The 20,246-nt window shown below is 45.6% G+C and overlaps 1 protein-coding gene and 1 pseudogene across 1 annotated transcript in view; one reads left to right on the top strand and one right to left on the bottom strand.

Moving 5' to 3' along the window:
• Positions 1-6,353: 6,353 nt before the first annotated feature.
• On the top strand, positions 6,354-6,972 carry LOC118845313 (annotated as a pseudogene).
• Positions 6,973-7,708: 736 nt separating this feature from the next.
• The window catches only part of LOC118846301 (allantoinase, mitochondrial-like), a 29,637-nt gene continuing 17,099 nt past the window's right edge, over positions 7,709-20,246 (bottom strand). Inside the window, exons 6-12 of the mRNA XM_036754673.1 lie at positions 17,567-17,612; positions 15,818-15,911; positions 13,512-13,698; positions 12,639-12,777; positions 10,482-10,654; positions 9,630-9,662; positions 7,709-8,162 (exon numbers count right to left, since the gene is read on the bottom strand). Of these exons, the coding sequence (XP_036610568.1) occupies positions 8,001-8,162; positions 9,630-9,662; positions 10,482-10,654; positions 12,639-12,777; positions 13,512-13,698; positions 15,818-15,911; positions 17,567-17,612 (834 nt within the window). The 3' untranslated portion in view covers positions 7,709-8,000. The remainder of the gene's footprint in view (positions 8,163-9,629; positions 9,663-10,481; positions 10,655-12,638; positions 12,778-13,511; positions 13,699-15,817; positions 15,912-17,566; positions 17,613-20,246) is intronic.

Raw genomic sequence — 20,246 nt, 5'->3', positions numbered from 1 at the left:
TTCAAAGAGCTTGCAATCTAGGTGGAGAATAAAGCAGAGTAGATCTAGTGCTGCCAGGGAACCAAGAAGATGTCTATTTCTATTCTACAGCTGAGAAAACTGAGTCCCAGGGCACTTAAGTAGTTTGCCAAGGCCACGTAGGGAGTAAGCACCAGAGTTCAAATCCAGTCTCAGACACTACCTGTGGGACCCTGGGCAAGTCATTCACTTCTATTTGCCTCAGTTTCCTCAGTTGTAAAATGGGTGGGGTGGATCATAATAACACACATCTCACACAGGGTTGTCATATGGATAAAATGAAATAATATTTCTAAGGCATTTTGCAAACTTTAGGGTATTATATAAATGCTAGCAATTAGGCACATTGGTATATATGTCCAGTAAGTGTGTGAGGGAGGATCCAATCACAGGCCTTCCTGATTTTGGCCAAGGCCATGACTCCATCTGTTGTACCTCACTGCCTGAGGAGTGCTTTACTGAAGGATAGATGGATGGAAATGGTAGAGCCAGAAATCATAGAAACTTGGAATTAGGGTTAGAAGAAGAAATAAAATTAGAGTTCCATTACCTTTAAAGTGGGCAACAATAGACTGACCTCCCAGGTTATTGTGAGTTCAAAATATAATAAAATTGATAAAACGATTTGAAGGAAAACCTGACAGTGCTCTAGCAATGTAGGTGCTCATTAGAGGGGAAGGCTGTCTAGGCTGCTGCTCCCTGCCAATGCTGTGTTTGGGCCCTTGTCACGGACAGCCCCAGGAAATTGGACCCAGGTAATGGGCTCCCAGTCCAGAGCTCTTCAGAGGACCTCTTGTTGTATGCTAGCTAGAATGTACTCTCCTTGAGGGTAGGATTGTCTCCTTGTCCTTGTACAACCAGCGCTGAGCATAGAGCCTGACACACAAGGCACTCTTGGTAGCCTCTAGACTGTTTGTGGGATCCCTGGGGAGTCAACAAAATGAAACAAGATGTGGGCTCTGTCCCCTCTTCTCCCCACCCCCTAGCTTCCTCTGCTCCCCACTAAGTGGGCAGGGTCTTCTACAAGAAGGTGCGGTTGTGGATTCCCTGCCCAACTGACAAGCCCATAGGTCCTTATTGAAAAAGGCCCAGAGTATGTTCTGAAGCCCTCCTCCTTGGCCGAAGTATTTGCCAGCAACAAACCGAGGGCTGAGCACACAGAAAGGGAAACTCCAGGCCTAGGCCATTGGAGAGGGTCTCTATCTCACCAGCTCTCTGATATCTCCCTAATTTCTGCTCCCAGTCTTCTTTAATATTCTCAAAGCACTTCCTTCCCAACAACCCCATGAAGTAACCTGGAGGCATGCCTTCCTCAGCTAGTGACCATGTGACAGAGTTTGACTTGGGGATGGATAGGAAATAGGAGGCCAGAAGGGGTAAAGTCCAGCCTCTCTTTAGCACAGAGACAGGGGCTGGGAGCTTTTTCTTTAGTATTATTTTTATCAATAAATTAAAAAACATTTATTAAGCATTTGCTCTGTGAAAATAATGTATTAAGCATTGGAAACAGAATACTAAAAGTGGTCGCTGCTCTCAAAGAGCTCCCACTCTATTCTGGGAGACAATGTGTTTTATTTTTTTAATTTTTTTAAAAATTTAATTTATTTAATATATTTAGTTTTCAGTATTGATTTTCACAAGAGTTTGAATTATGAATTTTCTCCCCATTTCTACCCTCCCGCCCACTCCAAGATGGCCTATATTCTGGTTGCCCCTTTCCCCAGTTGGCTGACTGTCACCTCACTCCCCTCCCATTCCCCTTTCCCTTCTTCTCTTGTAGGGCAAGATAAATTTCTAGGCCCCATTGCCTGTGTATCTTATTTCCTAGTTGCATGCAAAAACTTTTTTTTGTTTGTTTTTGAACGTCTGTTTTTAAAACTTTGAGTTCCAAATTCTCTCCCCTCTTCCCTCCCTGCCCACCCTCCCTAAGAAGGCAAGCAATTCAACATAGGCCACATGCTTATCATTATGTAAAACCCTTTCACAATACTCATGCTGTGAAAGACTATGTTTTGCTCCTTCCTAACCTATCCCTCTTTATTGAATTTTCTCCCTTGACCCTGTCCCGTTTTGAAAGTGTTTGTTTTTGATTACCTCTTCCCCTATCTGTCCTCCCTTCTATCATCCCCCCTTTTTTATCTTCTTCCTCTTTCTTTCCTGTGGGGTAAGATACCCAGCTGAGTGTGTATGGTATTCCCTCCTAAGGTCAAATCCTATGAGAGCAAGATTTACTCATTCCTCCTCACCTGCCCCCTCTTCCCTCCCTACAGAACCACTTTTTCTTGTCACTTTTATGCGAGATAATTTACCCCATTCTATCTCTCCCTTTCTCCCTCTCTCAATATATTCCTCTCTTATCCCTTAATTTGATTTTTTTTAGGTATTATCCCTTCATATTCAACTCACCCTGTGCCCTCTGTCTATATATATATATATATATATATATATATATATATATATATACACATATATATATATATATATGCATATTCCTTTCAGCTACTATGATACTGAGGTCTCATGAATTACAAACATCATCTTTCTATGTAGGAATGTAAACAAAACAGTTCAACTTTAGTAAGTCCCTTGTGATTTCTCTTTCTTGTTTACCTTATCATGCTTCTCTTGATTCTTGTATATGAAAGTCAAATTTTCTATTCAGCTCTGGTCTTTTCACTGAAAAAGCTTGAAAGTCCTCTATTTTATTGGAAGTCCATATTTTACCTTGGAGCATTATACTTAGTTTTGTTGAGTAGGTGATTCTTGGTTTTAATCCTAGCTCCTTTGACCTCTGGAACATCATATTCCAAGCCCTTCAATCCCTTAATATAGAAGCTGCTAGATCTTTTGTTATTCTGATTGTTTTTCCACAATACTCAAATTGTTTCTTTCTGGCTGCTTGCAGTATTTTCTCCTTGACCTGGGAATTCTGGAATTTGGCGACAATATTCCTAGGAGTTTTCTTTTTGGGGTCTTTTTGAGGAGGCAATCAGTGGATTCTTTCAATTTCTATTTTACCCTCTGGCTCCAGAATATCAGGTCAGTTCTCCTTGATAATTTCTTGAAAGATGATATCTGGGCTCTTTTTTTGATCATGGCTTTCAGGTAGTCCAATAATTTTGAAATTATCTCTCCTGGATCTATTTTCCAGGTCAGCGGTTTTTTCAATGAGATATTTCACATTGTCTTCCACTTTTTCATTCCTTTGGTTCTGTTTTATAATATCTTGATTTCTCATCAAGTCACTAGCTTCCACTTGCTCCAATCTAATTTTTAAGGTAGTATTCTCTTCAGTGGTCTTTTGGACCTCCTTTTCCATTTGGCTAATTCTGCCTTTCAAGGCATTCTTCTCTTCATTGGCTTTTTTGGAGCTCTTTTGCCATTTGAGTTAGTCTATTTTTTAAGGTGTTGTTTTCTTCGGTATTTTTTTCAGTATTTTTTGGGTCTCCTTTAGCAAGTCATTGACTTGTTTTTCATGGTTTTCTCGCAACATTCTCATTTCTCGTCCCAATTTTTCCTCTACTTCTCTAACTTGCTTTTCCAAATCCATTTTGAGCTCTTCCATGGCCTGAGAACAGTTCATGTTTTTCTTGGAGGCTTTTGATGTAGGCTCTTTGACTTTGTTGACTTCTTCTTGCTGTATGTTTTGGTCTTCTTTGTCACCAAAGAAAGATTCCAAAGTCTGAGACTGAATCTGAGTCTGTTTTCACTGCCTGGCCATGTTCCCAGACAACTTACTTGATCCTTGAGTTTTTTGTCAGGTATGACTGCTTGTAGAGCAAAGAATACTTTGTTCCAAGCTTGAGGGGATGTGCCGTTGATTTCAGAGCTATTTCTATACAGCCAGCTCTGCCATACCAGCACTCCTCCTTTCCCAAGAACCACCAGCCTGGACCTGACTCAGATCTTAAGCCAGCTTTGCACTTCTGCTCTGATCCCCCACTTAATTCCTCCCACCAGGTGGCCTGGGGCCGGAAGCAACTGCAGCTGTAGTTCTGTAGCTGCACCACCCCCACTGCTCCCGGGGCAGTGGCCTAACCGGAACTCTTTTCACTCTGTACCCCCGCAGCTTTTCCCAGTAACCTTCTCTGTTGTCTTTGGTGTCTGTGGATTGAGAAGTCTGGTAACTGCCGCAGCTCACTGATTCAGGGTGCTAGGGCCCACTCCGCCTGGCTCCTGGTCTGGTTGGTCCTGCCACCACCCACACTGGGCTCTGCTCCACTCTGGGCTCTGCTCCACTCTGCTCCCAGCTCCGTGTGTGATAGACCTTATCCAGTGACCATCCAGGATGTCCTGGGCTGGATGCCTGCTTCCCTCTGCTATTTTGTGGGTTCTGCAGTTCTAGAATTTGTTCAGAGCCATTTTTATAGGTTTTTGGAGGGACCTGGTGGGGAGCTCATGGAAGTCCCTGCTTTCCCATTTCTTTAGTATCTTGATAACAGTAGTTCCACAGAAGTGGTCTCCTTTGCAATCCTGTGAATTTTGTTTGATGCATTAAAAAGCCTAAGGCAGCTAGGTGGTGCCATAGTGCACAAAGTGGGCCTGGAGTCAGGAAGACTGATCTTCCTGAGGTCAAATCTGGCCTCAAGCACTTACAGCTGGGACTCTGGGCAAGTCACTTCACCTTGTTTGCCTCAGTTTCCCCATCTGTAAAATGATCTAGAGAAGGAAATGGCAAACCACTCCAGTATTTTTGCCAAGAAAACCCCTGGTGGGGTCAGGAAGAGTTGGACTCTACTGAAACAACTAAACAACCAAAATTAGAAAGTATTATTCTGAGAGGGGGTCCATAGGCTTCATCAGACTGCCAGAGGGGGCCACGACACAAGGCTAGAACCCCTGGGCCCCTCTCAAAGCACGAATTTGGCTCAACTACTCTACACCCTGCCTTGATTTTATAAGGAAACCAGAAGTTGCCTTCTACATGTTTGATTCCTCTTCTGTAACATTGTACAGCTCCAAGGGGTGATATGAAGTTGGGAGGAGGAGCAGGGCACATTTATTAAGCAACAACATTTATTAAGCACCTACTATGTGCCAAGGACTGTGGTAAGTGCTCTACAAATATCTCATTTGATCCTCACAATGCCCCTGTAAGGTACATGCTGTTATTATCCCCATTTTAGAGATGAGGAAATGGAGGCAGGAAGAGATTAGTGACTTGCCCAGGGTCACACAGCTAGTAAGTGTCTAAGGCTGGATTTGAACTCGTTTTCTCCTGACCCCAGGAAACCCATCACTCTTGCCTTATGACACCTTTTAGCTAACTCTAAGAAGAATTCTTTCTTGTTTTCACTTGTAGAAGAACAGCATCTATCTATCTATCTATCTATCTATCTATCTATCTATCTATCTATCTATCTATGATGTCCTTGTAATGATGTAAGCAACATTCTTTGAAATCTCTAGCTCTTGTATTGCCAAGCTTACTTCACTACTCTTTGGTTCCATGACAGTCTTTCTTTCTTTCCTCCTTCCCTCTCTTCTCCTTCCCACCTCTCCCTTTCCCTTCCTTTTATCCTTTCCCCCTTCATTCTCCTCCTTCTCCCTCCCCTTTTCCCTCCCCCTTTCTCAGAGATAGCCCCGTTTGGGCCAATTCACCAATGTCCAGCCAGGGTGGGCCAATTTGCATTTGGAACTTAGTATTTTCCAGAATCACCCTCTTTGAGTCGGGAATGACCTGAGGGGCCACCATTGAATCCAAGCCAGACCTAACTAAAGAATGCTGACTATAGCATCTCCATCAAGTGGTCACCTGACTTCTACTGGCATCTTTCCATCAATGGGGAACTCAGTGTCCCCTGAAGCATCCAGTCCCACTTTCCGTAGCATTCTAAATGAGTACAGACTACACCTGTGCTTTCCCCATATGGGAACTCCCTGGAGAGCAAACTCCCTCCACCCAATGCATGACAGCACCTTTTCTACAGTTAATAATATCAGAGAGTGGCTTAGAGTACTGAGAAGTAAGAGCTTTGTCCAGGGTCACACACCTAGTCTAGCTGTGAGGTGAGACCAGAAAGAACCCAGGACTTCCTGGTCTGAAGTCCAAATCTCTGTCCTCTGTACCACACTGCTTCTCAGACAGTTCTCTCTCGTCTTGGAAACAACTCCACGACTCATGGTCACAATGGACCAACAGGCCTTGGGTGCTTCGAGATGGCAAAGCAGCCGAGTCCATTCCCAAGACAGAGGAGCCATCTCTTTACTACCTCCCTTCAGGAGCCTGTCTTCTGACTGTCTTCTCCTTCTACAGTCAAAACCTATCCCCAGGTTCTGTCCTCCTAGTCCTCGGTCTCAGGTTCCATCCCACTCCCCGTCTCCTGCCCGGTGCCATGAGTGGCAGTGGCGCGGACCCCTCTGCCCTTGCCCCACTGGGCCCGGCCCTGACTCTCACACTCACCCCTGCTCTGGCCCCAACCCTAGCACCGGCACCAGCTTCCGCCGAGCCGAAAGCAAGGCCAGCCCCGCAGGAAGCGCAGGCCCTGGCCCTGGCCAGGGGGACACATCCGACTGGTGGGTCTCGGTCCCAGTATCTGAAGCTGGGGGTATGGCCCCCCTGAAGGTGCCATGTCTAATGGGGTGTATGTGTTACCTGGTGCTGCCAATGGAGAGGTCAAGCCTGTTGTGTCTAGTACACCCCTGGTGGACTTCCTTATGCAACTAGAAGACTACACACCCACAATTCCAGATGCTGTTACTGGCTGTTACCTGAACTGTGCTGGTTTTGAAGCCTCTGATCCCAGAATTGTCTGGCTCATCTCCCTGGTAGCCCAGAAGTTCATCTCTGACATTGCCAATGATGCTTTACAACACTGCAAGATGAAGGGCACTGCCTCAGGCAGCTCCAGGAGCAAGAGCAGAGACCAAAAGTATACTCTGACTGTGGAAGACCTGACCCCTGCACTCAGCATGTATGGCATTAATGTCAAGAAGCCACGCTATTTCACCTAAGCTTACCTCTTCCCGGGCTGGCCAGGACGTGTGTGGGTGTGTACACATTTGTCCCAGTCCTTCCCCCACCCCACTCCCACCAGCCTGTTTTCATAATAAACCTTTATCATGACTGAAAAAAAAACCTATCCCCAACAAAAGCCAATGAGCTCATTCACACTAAATATAAATGAAAAATGAGCCATAGCATGCTAGAAAGGACCTAGATGAATCAGAGAGACCTAAGAAGTCATCTAGTTCAACCTCCTCATGTTACAGATGAAGAAACTGAGGCCCAAAGTGCCATAGGTCACCCTGGGAATACATGGCTGGGCTGAGTTTCACCCCCAGAACCTCTAACTCCAAATCTAGCCTTCATTCCCTTGTACTTTGCTGCTTCCCTAAAATGCTTGAGGCATTCTCCTTCTCAATGAATTTTAGGAGACAAAACCAATGGAATTTATCTCTAGCTGCAGCATTACAGGCATCATTACAGGCAGAGGGAACTTTCTCAGCATCCTGGGACTTATGCCTTAGAAACTGTCACCTAGAGAGATAAACTCACTCCGTGGTGACTCATTGTTCCCTTGAACATGCCTAGAGTGCTTGGACATGATACACACCAGATGGCCCCTAGCCAGCAGATGACATTTTGGGGAGTTTTGGAATTAACCAAGTTAGTCACACCATTTTCCTCTTCACCTTGAAATGTGTCTTTCTTCTGGCAAGGTTTACGTAGCTCGGCTGAGAAGTCGAGTCATGGTCACATTTATGCTTTATTATCTATTCAATTCAATGCATTTCAATAAACATTTATTAATCGCCACAGTGTATCCACAGATGATGGAAAGAAAAAATGAAACAGTGTTTGCTCTCAGGGAGCTTATTCTCCTGGGGAGTGAGGGGTGGGGACTGACATGTATATAGATAATTAAGGTCAAAATATATACAAGGTAAGTACAAAGTAACATTGGCAGTGGAGAGTGAGGCAGGAGGCATCCGGAGAGGCTTCCTGTAGGAGGTGGCACCTCAGCTGAGCCTGAACACTGCTAGGAGGAGGAGATGCTATTTTTCTTGGGTCTGTCATTTTGCACCAGAAGCAGATTCCCGAGTGGTGTTGGTGAGAACTCCCCATTCAGATAGACCAGGTTGCCGTGGACAATGGTAGCAAAAACCTCTCCATGAAGGTGAAAGCCTAGATAGGGCGTCAGCTGTGATTGAAACAAGATGCTTGTGAAAAGGCCACCCTCATGGAGGTTTGCCAGCAAGCTCTCATTCAGGAGGACAGTTCTTAGAGGGGTCATCTACGCCACCCTCCTTCTTTCAGAGAAGAAGAGAACTTCACAGAGGGCAGTGACTTGCCCAAGGTCATGCACCAATTGTTAGCAGAGCAAGGACTAGAAACTGGTGTCCTGGTGCCTAGTCCAGTTCTAGGCTCTATCCCTGCTTCGAAGTCTCCTACCCTACACTGGAGTCAGCAGTGAAACATGTGGGGAAACCTTGGACAAGAAGGAAGAGGTGGCCTTTCCTCTTCAGTGTTCAGGATGTTCATAGCTCCTGTTGGTCTGAATGGAACTATGACAGCACTTCTGTTAGAATGTAGGCTCCCTGAGGGCAGGGATAGTTAGCTTTCTATCCATACCCTTAGAACAGTGACCCGCACACAACAAGCCCTTCAGAAATGCTTGCTGACTGATTCCTGTCAGTCCTTCCCTTTGTTCCTTAGAGTAATTCTCTAAGGAAGGAGCCAACTGGGATAGTTCTGATGAATTTTAAAAAATCAATTCACAGATATGGAAATGGAGGGTGAGAGAAGATAGATGATTCAGAGCGAAGATAGCTAGGAGAACTATGGGCCTCGATAGCAGAGGGTATGGAACACTGTCTGAGGCTTCATTAAGAGAGGCCAAGAGCCCAGAACTGGGGAGATGCCCTCTGCCCCTGGTCTGACCCCCCAGATTGTTGGGGGGACTTCTGAGTGTCACTGTTTGGGAAGGTTAGAGAGAGGAGGGTGAGCAGGGTGCCTGGAGAATGGTGACTATGGCACAGGAGGATTGGGGGCAGAAACTGGAGATATTTAGCTAGGAAAATGGAGGACTTGGGGCTGGTGGAGTGTGGAAAAGGGACTAGCAATTCTATTTAGCCCCAGAGGGTAGAATTAGGACTAGAAGGTGGAGTTAATGAGAAGCCAATGTTGGCTGGACAGAAGAACAACTTTTAATGATTAGAGCTTTATCAGAGTAGAAGAGGCTGCTTTGGGAGGCAGGGGAGTTCCCCTCACTGGAGACCTTCAAGGAAAGGCTGGAGAACTCTTGGCCAGGATGTGTGTGTGTGTGTGTGTGTGTGTGTGTGTGTGTGTGTGTGTGTGAATGCAAAGGACTCTTGCTCAGGTATAAATTGGGCTAGACAGTCCTAGAGGTTCCTTCCAATGCTCAGACTCTAGGCTCCATCTCAGATATTTCAAACATGACCTTACATGATGGTGAGAGACCCTCCTGAGTCACTTCCTATGATTCTATGATAATTGGAGGGGAATCTCTCCTCCCCTTCCCAGGTGTACAGAGGCAGCCTCCAGAGCCCACTAGCACCCAGGGCACGGTGCCCTGGGTAGGAAACCCCCTTTCCAGTCTGCCCTCAGGAGCCCTGTGGTGCAAATGAGACAACAAAACCCCCCATACCTTGTTTTTGTGCTGAATCATTTTTTCATTGACCTGAAATGAAAAAACACGCATCTTAATGATTTAATCTGCCTAATTCTCTCATCCTTCCTTGGGGGTGGGTGGGGAAGGGAAGGGAGCCTTAAACATTATGACCCTTAGCCCATCAGAGCCAAAGGAGGGAGGACCCAGTTGGACGTGAGTGTCCAGAGCTTTCTCCTCTAATCTAGGACCCCTCCACCCTGCTTCTTGTACAGCTTCTATACATGTCCCACCAACGCTCTGCACTCAACCTGATCAAAACTGAACTTATGGTCTTTACCCCCTCAGACCTTCTCCTCCTTCTGGCTTCACCACTTCTACCAATGGGATCACCTAGGTGGTTAAGAGCCATTTGTGCACCCACTGGATGTAAACTCCTTGAGGGAAGGGACCATGTCTGCTTTTCTACTCCCTCCTCAGGCCTAGCACAGTACTCCATACAAAGTACTCAAGAAATGTTTGTTGAATTGGATTTGAATAGAATCACAACATAGAAATAATGGCCAGAAGTGTGCTAGCCCATCTCTCCAGGAGGATGGGGCAGGGCTAGACCTGGGGCTGGCCTCTGCCATGTGCCTGCTTTGACACATTTTATTCCTATAGTAATATAAGTTTATTGACCTCCTCTCTAGGTTCTGTCCGTTAAAGCCCAATTTCAATTCTGCTTCCTCCATGTGACCTCTCAACTTTCAGGATCTCCCCTATTCCCACCTGACCTTCAAGGGGTTCTGTGCTTTGAACTCCCATAGTCTTTCCTACCCTTCTCATAGTCTCATGACACTCTAGCTTGGATTAGAATGTCTGTGTGCACATCTTGTGGTATTCACTTACCTCAAACTCCTTATCTGGATCCCAGATCACTAGGTCGGCATCTTGTCCTGGACACAAGGACCCCTTCTGGGCTTCAAGTCCACTCAGTTTGGCCGGATTCTTGCACATAAGTTTGACCACATCATGAAGGGAAAACCCTCTGAGTCGTGCTGAGGTCCAGAAAAGTGGGAGTCCTGCACACAGATGGGAAGGGATCACGGGTGTGAGTGTCTGCTGAATCTACACACAACATGAGACTAACACACTTGGTTAAAAGAAGGCTTGCATCTCCCTTCTCAGACTGACTCAGTTAAACCTTTAATAAGAACCCACTATGAGCTGTCACTGGGCTCAGTGCTGGCTGCCCTCAAGAGCTTCCATTCAGTTGGGAAGGAGGGAGGAGGAATGGAACATGCAAACAACAAGTGAATACAAAATAATGGAAGGCTATTTCACAGGAAAAGGGCCTAATTACTGGTAACTTCAGCAATGGCTGCTTTGAAGGCAGCTTGGGATTGTAGGATGTGGAGGTCAGGAAGGGGTTCCATCTTGGGTGGGGAGCAGAGGGGCACCCCCGGGAGGCACTGAGGGCTAATGGTTCATGGTCACAGAAGGAGAATGGAAAAATTAAGCCTTCTCTTTCACCATTTCATTGTCAAGCTTTTTGCTGGTTTCTGCTGTGAAAATGTCACTTGGGGCGACATTTTGCCTTATAGTTTCCCCAGAAGTTGTCAAATCCACAAAATGGAAGGTGGGAGCTTCATCAGGGCATTGCCAGAGACAACTTGCCAATGTGTGCAGGCTGCTGCTGTCACAGGGCCTGGGTAGCAGAAGAGGGCTGCCAGGAGGCCCAAAGCTGTGCACAGTCAAACCTAGGCACACAGGCCTCAATGTAAAAGGAAGAGGGGTGCCTGGCTTCTGGGAAAAGGAGAGCCCATTCTGCAGTGCACACTTTTGTAGAGACATGGGAGGCCCATTTCACAGGTGGGAAAATAGGCACAGTCACCCCTTACCCATGTCTAATCATGCCAGGTCTTATCAGCTCTGCCTCCACAGCCTCTCCTGCTTTGCCTGCTTCTCTCTACTCAGACAGCCACCCTAGGCTCCCACACTTCAGGCCTTCATCACCTGAATATAACAATAGCCTCCCAAGTGGGCTCTTTGCAGTTCACCCTCAACAGCTGCCAAGTTGGCATTCCTAAAAATCAGATTTAACCATGTCTCCTCCTTGTCCTCTACACAAAAATCATCGATGGCTCCCTAGGATAACATGTGAAACCTTCACTCAGGCACTTGATCATGGAGTCCAAATGCCTCATTTTACATGGGAGTGAACTGAGGGATGCCTAAAGAAGGAGATTGATAGGGACAAGGTCATGTGCCTAGCCAGCAGCAGATCAGAGGAGCCTTGGACCCCCATCTCTGGCTGCCAGCTGAGGGCTCTCTCTGAGGTGGACTGGGGTCTGCCTAAGATCCGCTGGCTACCTCCTCCCAAAGCCAGGACTAGAAGCCTAACTTTTCAATGCCCATCCAAGAGTCTGAGCAATTCCCAGAATGACTCCATATAGCAGCAGCAGATTAGACCCACCCCGAGGCGTCAAACTGTAGAAAAGGAAAGTTGCTTTGGTAAAGAGGGCAGTGAGTGAAGTAGCCAGAAGGGGGAAAAAGAATTTGGGGGATAGTGAGGGACAAATGTAAAGGACTTGAAATGACATTCAGTCAGAGGATTCCAAGTTGAAATGAATGAATGAAGCATTCATTAAGCGCTTACTGTATGCAAAGCTTTGTGCTGTGGAAAGGCTGCCTAGTCCATCCCACACCTGAGCAAGAATCCCCAAAGCTGTAGAAAAATAAGGATCATAACAACGGCAACAGTAACGGTAACCGCGGCACCACGCATTTCCAGACTGGAGGTTTGCAAAGCACTTTGCTCGTGTGGCTTCGTTTAATTCTCACAACAACCTCCTGTGCTTTCCTCGTGTCCACTTTTATAGAGGAGGCAGCTGGGTCTGTAAGAGATGAAGTGCCGTGTCTGGCTCACACTGCGAGGAAGTATTGGAGGCAGAATCCAAACTCAGACCTTGCTGACCCCAAGGTCAACACTCTCTCCACTGTCCACTGCAAGGCAGGCTTCCACCCGGCTTCTTACAAGGAGAGCCCCTTCCTGAGGACTCTTACCAAGCTGCAAGGAGGAGATGCCGCCCCACGCCTGCAGGAAGTCACCACTTTCTAAGTTCTTCAGGTCTTCTGTGCAGGGCGAGTGATCTGAGATGACCAGGTCAATGTCTCCCTCCTGTAAGGCCATCCACAGCTGATCCTGAGAGGGAAAGACAAGCCATGGTCAGGCTTCCTAAGGGGTGACTTGTCCTGGGCTTCTTGGTACCTCTCAGGAAGCGGCAAGAAGGTGTGCTGCTTTCCAGGCTAGAAAGAGTTAACTTCTTGTCCCGGTTTCTATCCTCAACATGGATATTCTTTGGATTCTTTTCAACAAGATTCATCCCTCACTGGAATAAGGACCTCCTAAACACGGCCACACTGCCTGGAGAGCTCGATAAAGTCAGGGGCCACTTGTGAGGGAGAAGGTCCCTGTTAGACAATTGGATAAATGTTAAACCACTCAAGGAAAAGCAGATGAATCTCTAGCATTTTTACAGTGCTCAAGGGTTTGCAAAGTACTTTCCGCAAGTTATCTCATTTCATCGATGACATACTAGCTACCAGGATTGAGGCAGAGGCAAAGATGATGAAGTAGGATTTATCAGGGAAACGAACATTCTGTATGAGAAAAGGCATTAATATAATGCTGTGAACCCTTAGGGAAAGAGAGTCAGTGTGGTGTGTAGTGGATAGAGATGCAGGAAATCCTGGGTTCAAGTGCTGTCTCTGGCAGACACTGGCTATGTGAGCCTAGAGAAAGACTTCTTTGCCTCTACAGGGTCTAGGCAACTTTGTAAGGCTCTAAGCTGAAGAAAAGGGATTGCCTTGCCTTGGTCAAGGAGTTCTGGTCCCTCTCCCCATCCCTCCCCCTGCCCGTAGCTCTCCACAAGTCACCTGATTCTTCTGACTCCTGATTGGGGGACAGCACTTGTACTGGGTGCCACCACGGGGCACATACTTAGCAGCCAAGGAGAGATAGTGATGGGTGGTCTCCACGGTGAGGGGTGCACCCTTCCTCCTGGCCTCCCTGATGATTGGCAGGGCTTGTGCACTGGAGAGGTGAACAATATGGCATCTCACCCTATTAGCAAAGGGAAAGAGGGTTTAACACATTTTCTCCTGTCCCCTATAATGCCATTACGTTACATGTTTCCTGGGAGCAGGGTCTGTGTCATCTCTCACAGAGACCTTGTCTCTGTGCCATCTCCACCATGCTCCATGAGGAGCAGGGACTATTTTCACTTATGTCTTTGCATCTCCAGTGCCTAGGACGGTGCGTGACAAGCCAAGTCCAGGCATCTATTAGGCACCTACTATGGGCCATTGTGCGAAGCCCCAAGGATGCAAAGCAGGGCAGAGAAGAGCAGAATAACTATGTAAAACAAGATATTGATGGGGCAAGCTGGAGGTAATTCTGGAAGGATTGCACAAGTGGGTGTTTAACAAATGCTGGTTGATTGGTTGATCAATCATATCAATTATTTTGTTGAACTGATGAACTGAACCAGTGATGTTTCGCAAAGCAATGGAATTGACATGGCCTTGGAGTACAAGGATTGGCTTTCCAATCCCAACTCTGCCATCTAGGACCTGGGCTGCCTTTGACAAATCACTTAATCTCAGTGTCTTTATCTGTAAAGTGGGGCGACTGGACTCAATATTTCTAATGACCCTCCGAGTTCTAAGTCTATGAGCCTGTGCATTCGTTTTCTGATGTTATTGAGGGTAGGGTCAGATTTGTTAAACTGAGGCTCATTCCCAGTTTGTCCATTTCTTTCTTCTGTTTCCTTTTTTGGCCTGGGACAGGAGAAGAAAAGGAAGACAGTGGGACACTCTACCTGCCATCCTCCCAGAATGCTCATTGTAAACTGCTCCAAAATGACTCCATTGGGAGGGAGGTCTCTGATTGGACATTGGACATTGGATTCTTTATGCCTTATGTGACTGACTCCACAGTCATGCTCCATCCTGGAGCTGGGAACAGCTCCCTGGGGAATGGTATGGGCCTGATCCACTGTTCCCCAGCCCAGACAGGCAAACCCTCATTCCAAAGAAATGTTTTGGTCTTATAGCCACCCAGCCACAGCTGCAGCTATAGCTGTTGTCAGACTCCAAGGCCTCCCCTGGGCCACCCTGACCCTTCAGAACAAAACCAGGCCAGCTTATGGATAAGCATGGACAGGAAGCCAAGAGAAGTGGGCTTGGGGTGTCATAAGAATCAGAGAATCCTAGGACCTCAGTAGTGGAAGGGAACTTAGCATCTATCTCATCTGAGTCATGTCCAAACAAGAATGTCTCCTATAGCAATCCTGAGGGCATTCAGCCTCTGCCTGAAGACTTCTAGCAGGGGAGAACTCACTACCTTCTAGGGTTACCTGTTCTGATTCAGGATGGCTCAGATCGTTTGAAGCCTTTCCTTGCAGATGATTGAACTCTGGCTCTTTGTACCTTCTGTCCCTTGATCCTGGTCTAGTTGTCTGGGGCAAGAAAGACAAGTAGAGTCTTTCTTCCAAGTAAGTGTCCTTCAAATATTAAAGACGACTACCATGTTCCCCCTGAGGCTTCTCTTTCCCAGACTGAACATCTCAACTTTTTTCATCCAGTCCTCATATGGTCTACACTCAAGACGTTTTAATATACTGGTTGTCTTCCTCTGGACACACCACCGTTAATAAATTCTTGGAACTTACGACCTAATGGGGAACTTAACACACATGTCTATATCTATATCTACATTTATCTTCCTACACACACACACACACACACACACACACACACACACACACACGTGATGCATTTAGAGTAAATGGAAGGTAACCATAGCAGGGAAGCATTACCAACTTGGGGGAAGGGGGACGAGAAAAGGCCTCCTCCAGAAGGTGATGTTTGGGCTAAATACTGAAGGAAGTCAGAGATTTTAAAAGGTAAAGGTGATGGCAAAAGGGCAGTCCAGGCATGGGACAGAGCCAGGGCAAAAGCACAGAGATCAGAGATGAAGCATCATGCATGAAGGACACCATTCAGGCCAATTTAACCTTGTGTGGTGCCCTAAGTACAACAAATACTGTCCATACAGAGGGCAGAGCCAGTGAGCCTTGAATGTGTCATTGAATAACAACCTTCCTACTTTGCCTTCCCATCCCATTGCTGTGTGAGACCCACAAGTCTCTGCTATGAGGTGATTGCATTCTCCCACTTACTTGTACTGTAGACAGAGGTCACAGATGGTCTGGATGGCCTTGACCTCCATAGCATCTGGGCGAGATGCTAAGAATGTGCTATACTCAGAGGGTTCTGCACACAGAGAACAAAGGGAGAGATGGAGGTGACCCACAGAACGACCAACACTCTGAGGCCTGAATCTCAGAGATGCCTGGGCTTGTGGCAACCCGTGCAGTGTGTGGAAAGATATGCCATTTGTTTGGTATCTACATGGACCTTCCATCCATGGAACTCAGGCCACAAGAAATATTTTCCTGTTAAAGGGAGACAGCATGGTGTGGTAGATAGGGTGCTAGATCTGGAGTCGGGGGGCAGGGTTCAAATCTATGCTGTGCTACTTACTCTCTGTGTGGCCTGGAACAAAGTCATTTGGACTCTGAACCTCATCTGTAAAAGGTTGATTTCTAATGTCACCTCCCAGCCTCAATCTATGCTGCAATAAATGTCAACTGAATTGGACTGGATCCTGCGATCCTGATCCCATGAGGCTCAGGGACAATCTGGTTTCTAGGCAAGACAGAGAACAGCTCGTTGTTTGGTGTAAAAGTGAATGACAATTTCCTCGGTTGTCCTAGAAGTATCATTGTTTACTTCTTTGTCTTTGTATCCCCGATGCCTGGCACACAGTAGGCACTTAAATGCTTGGTAGTTAACTGAATCATAAATTTATAGCTGAAAAACCCCTGCCAGGTCATCTATTCCAACACCTTCGCTATAAAGATGAGGAAACATGACCCAGATCTGCTATGTGACTTGCCTAACATCCCCCAGATAATATGTACAAGAGGAAGCATTAGATCCTGTGTTCTTTGGCTCCTGAGTTCAGGATCTTTACACAACCCTGCTAAGTACCACTTCAGCAGGTTTGTGATTCCATCACTGTAAAAATCACTCCAGCAACACAGATTATACTCCATTTTAGGAGGCCATGTTCCATGGGTCGCTATGGCTCAAATTATGAGTCACCTGGAGGTCAATGTTGGGGTGATGAGCCTCTACAGGTGAAGAGCAGCTAGTCCTCAGAAAATACAGACCCTGTCTATGCCTGGGCTCTTATTCTAAGGGCAGACTGTGGCTGCCTCAGCTCTGAGGGCATTTGAGAACCCACCTTCAGACCACAAAGAGGAATGGGAGAGTAGAAAGGATGAGGAGGCTCTTTTCATCTAAGATCTTCAAAACATATTAGAGCCCAAAGGACTCCTATTACCCATGTGAAGCATGATATGTGGTGTGGCACCTAGTTTGACTGATAAGCAGAGAAGTCATTCATGGCAGAACCAAATATTGTCTCCCTTCCTTTACTTCTCCACAGTATGCAAAGAAAATATTTCCAGTGGAAACTTGTTAAGCATCCCTTTAGTTAGTCATTCATGTCTTTGCAATGACAGCCCCTTGAGATAATTTGGTTCAGGAAATGATTCTATTACAGCCATGTCCCAGATTGTTACTCTTGGCATCAGCCGAAATAAATCACTAAGAATTGAAATAAAACAAAGTCCTGGTCCTTCCTCTCATTACCCCGATAATTTTGATATTACCTAAAGGAATGACAACAGTGCCCTAGGTTAGATTATGGGGTGGGGAACCTGTGGCCTTGGCCTTGGCCACAGGTTCCCCACCCCTGGGTTAGAATAAGAATACTAAGGATGATACTATAATTATAACATATAGTAATGGTATAATAACATAAGTTAGAATCAAAGAAAGTTAGGTCCATAGTGGCCTACCTCCAATGACAGCTTTCTCTAAATCCAGTTCTTCCTCTGCGTGAAACTGCAGAAAAGAGTCCAGGGGACAGGAAATATTAAAATGCATTCTGACGTCGCTGCACATATTTTGCATTTGTCTTTGTCTAGGATGTGAGGGCTGAAAGAGGCCAGCTAATCTAAAACCACCTTCTGTGGCGAGAGGCTTGCTCAAAGTCGTACAGGGAACTGATAATAGCATCAGAATCCTAAGCCAGTGATCTTGCCACCAGGCCGTGGCACCTCCTCTTCACCGATTCTTCTCCAAATTTAGGAACAGCTAGGTGGTGCACTGGTTAAAGCGCCAGGCCTACAGTCAGGAAGACCTGAGTTCAAATGCAGCCTTAGATACTTACTAACTGTGTGACCTTGGGCAAGTCACTAAACTCCTGTTTGCTTCAATTTCCTGTTCTGTAGAAGGGAGATAATAGCAACTGCCTCCCGGGGTTGTTGTGAGGAGCAAATGAGACAGTTGTAAAGTGCTTAGCACAGTGCCTGGCACACAGAAGATGCTGTATAAATGCTCGCCGTATTATTACCAGATGACATCCATGAGCAACCTGTTGTGATAATATGATTGTCTTGGAGACTTGGGGAGTTTTAAATAACTGTTTTTATCCAGTGATGCCTTAGAAAATATTAGGGCAGGAAGGGACAGGATAGACATGGACTTGGAACTGAAAGACTTTGGAGGTCACCTGGTCTACTCCCCTCTTTCGTGATCCTGAACATAAATTCTGGGGAAACTCTACTATTTCACTGGAAGATGAAACAATTTTTAAAAAAATAGCCTGTTGTCCTAGGAGGAAATTTGAGAGCATTAAAAGACTGGATTTTTCCCAAGTCTCATCCATCTATTCCCTTTCAATAATGTTCAATTGTCCATTTTTAGTGTCTGATATATGTGTATGTATGTGTATATGTGCCCTACATATGTACATATATGTATATATATATGTGTGTATGTATTTCTGATGGAAGCATTGTCTATTTCATTTCACATCCTAGGCTAGACAAAAGGCACTCTTCATCCACTTGGTTTTTCCTGTGTGGATGGCCAGGCCAAACTCTTCTGAGTGGAATGGATGTCCTTTTAGAGGCAGTACACACAAGAGCATCGATAATATCTTCCCCATCTCTAGGGAATCCTTCTTCAAATTGGACTCTGGATTAGACAGTTGTAAATGCTTTGGACAAGCCCACAATCTCCTGTTTTATGCCTCATTTGATATTAAGGATCAGAGGGTTGTCAAATACAGTTATCTCTGTTGCTATTGCTTTCAGGCAATATTCTATCATTCTGACATGTTCATGTGAGTCATTTTGCTGGAGCACAACCTTGAAGGCAGTGTCTTTCTCTATCGTGCCAAATGTCTTTTTATAGGCATTGAAGAGGAATCACAGTGGGATTTGGCATTCTCTGCACCTTTCAGTCAATTATATGATGGTATAGATGTGGTTTGTTGTCAATATCACTTGTGGAAGCCAGCCGGTTTCCTTCTAATACCCTCACCAAAGATGCTCTCACCACCTGTGCAGGTTCTTCTCATGAAGAAATTACATAGGAAAAGGAGCATGTGGATCAATACTCTCCCAGTCACTTTTATTTAGCACTAGCAAGGTACAGGATTTAATCCAGGCCTTTGGAATGCTCTTCTCTTTCAGAACCTTGAGAGCCAAACTCCCAATACCCTTAAAATTGTGTTGCCTCTAACACAATCCTAACTTGTTTATACTTGGTGTAATCCAGCTAAGTGAGGGATAACTGACAGACAGCTCATGTCCTGGGTGGGATCACTGATGGATGGCACATGTTCTTATGTCAGGTTGTTATCCTTGTGATGTCAAGAGAACATGAGGGGGAAGGGACCTCAGCTTATTGGACATATGCTCCATGGCAGACTTAGGAGAGGACAAAGACAAGAAGCACACAGGATGGGAGGGTGGCAATCTGCGTAGTTGGAGGGAAGATCCATAATGAAATAATTTCTATATATATGTATATATACATATATTTAATTATTAGCAATATTATATATCCATATACATACATACACACACATATATGTGTGTGTATGTATGTATGTGTGTATAATGCTGTATTAGAGATGAACCTTGAGGAAGAGCTAGCAGTGCCTAGGCCATGCTCATTTAGAGCCCAGCTCCTTCCTCCCTCTCTGGATTTCTCTAACTCCTTGATAGTAGCCTTGCCCCTATGTGCATATTCTTTTCCCTTCTTCCTTCTGCTCCTATCCCATTTTCCAGTTCTTTATATATGTCATCTCTTCCATTAGAATAAAAGCTCCTTGAAGGCTGGGATGGGTTTTTTTTACTTGAATTTAGATCTGGAGAGTCCTTAGCATATCATAAGTGCTCTAGCTAGCTATCTGATTTAGTGGAGTGTCACCAGTCTTTGACTTGGTCCTTTTCAACCTTTTTTAAAGCAGTTATTTTGTGAAGGTATAGATGGCATATTTATCAAAACTATGGTGATACACAGCTGGGGGAAAGAGCTAACGCATTGGAGGAAAGAATCACGATTCAAAAAGATCTCAAAAGGCTAGAATGATGTGCCAAGTCTCATAAAAAATGTGGTAAGGATAAATATGAAGTGCAGAATTTGGGTCCAGAGCTTGGCTTCCTAAGATAGAAGAAGTGAAGT

The sequence above is a fragment of the Trichosurus vulpecula genome, chromosome 4 (genome assembly GCF_011100635.1).
Source record: "Trichosurus vulpecula isolate mTriVul1 chromosome 4, mTriVul1.pri, whole genome shotgun sequence".
NCBI lineage: Eukaryota > Metazoa > Chordata > Mammalia > Diprotodontia > Phalangeridae > Trichosurus > Trichosurus vulpecula.
This window is presented reverse-complemented; position numbering and strand designations above follow the sequence as displayed.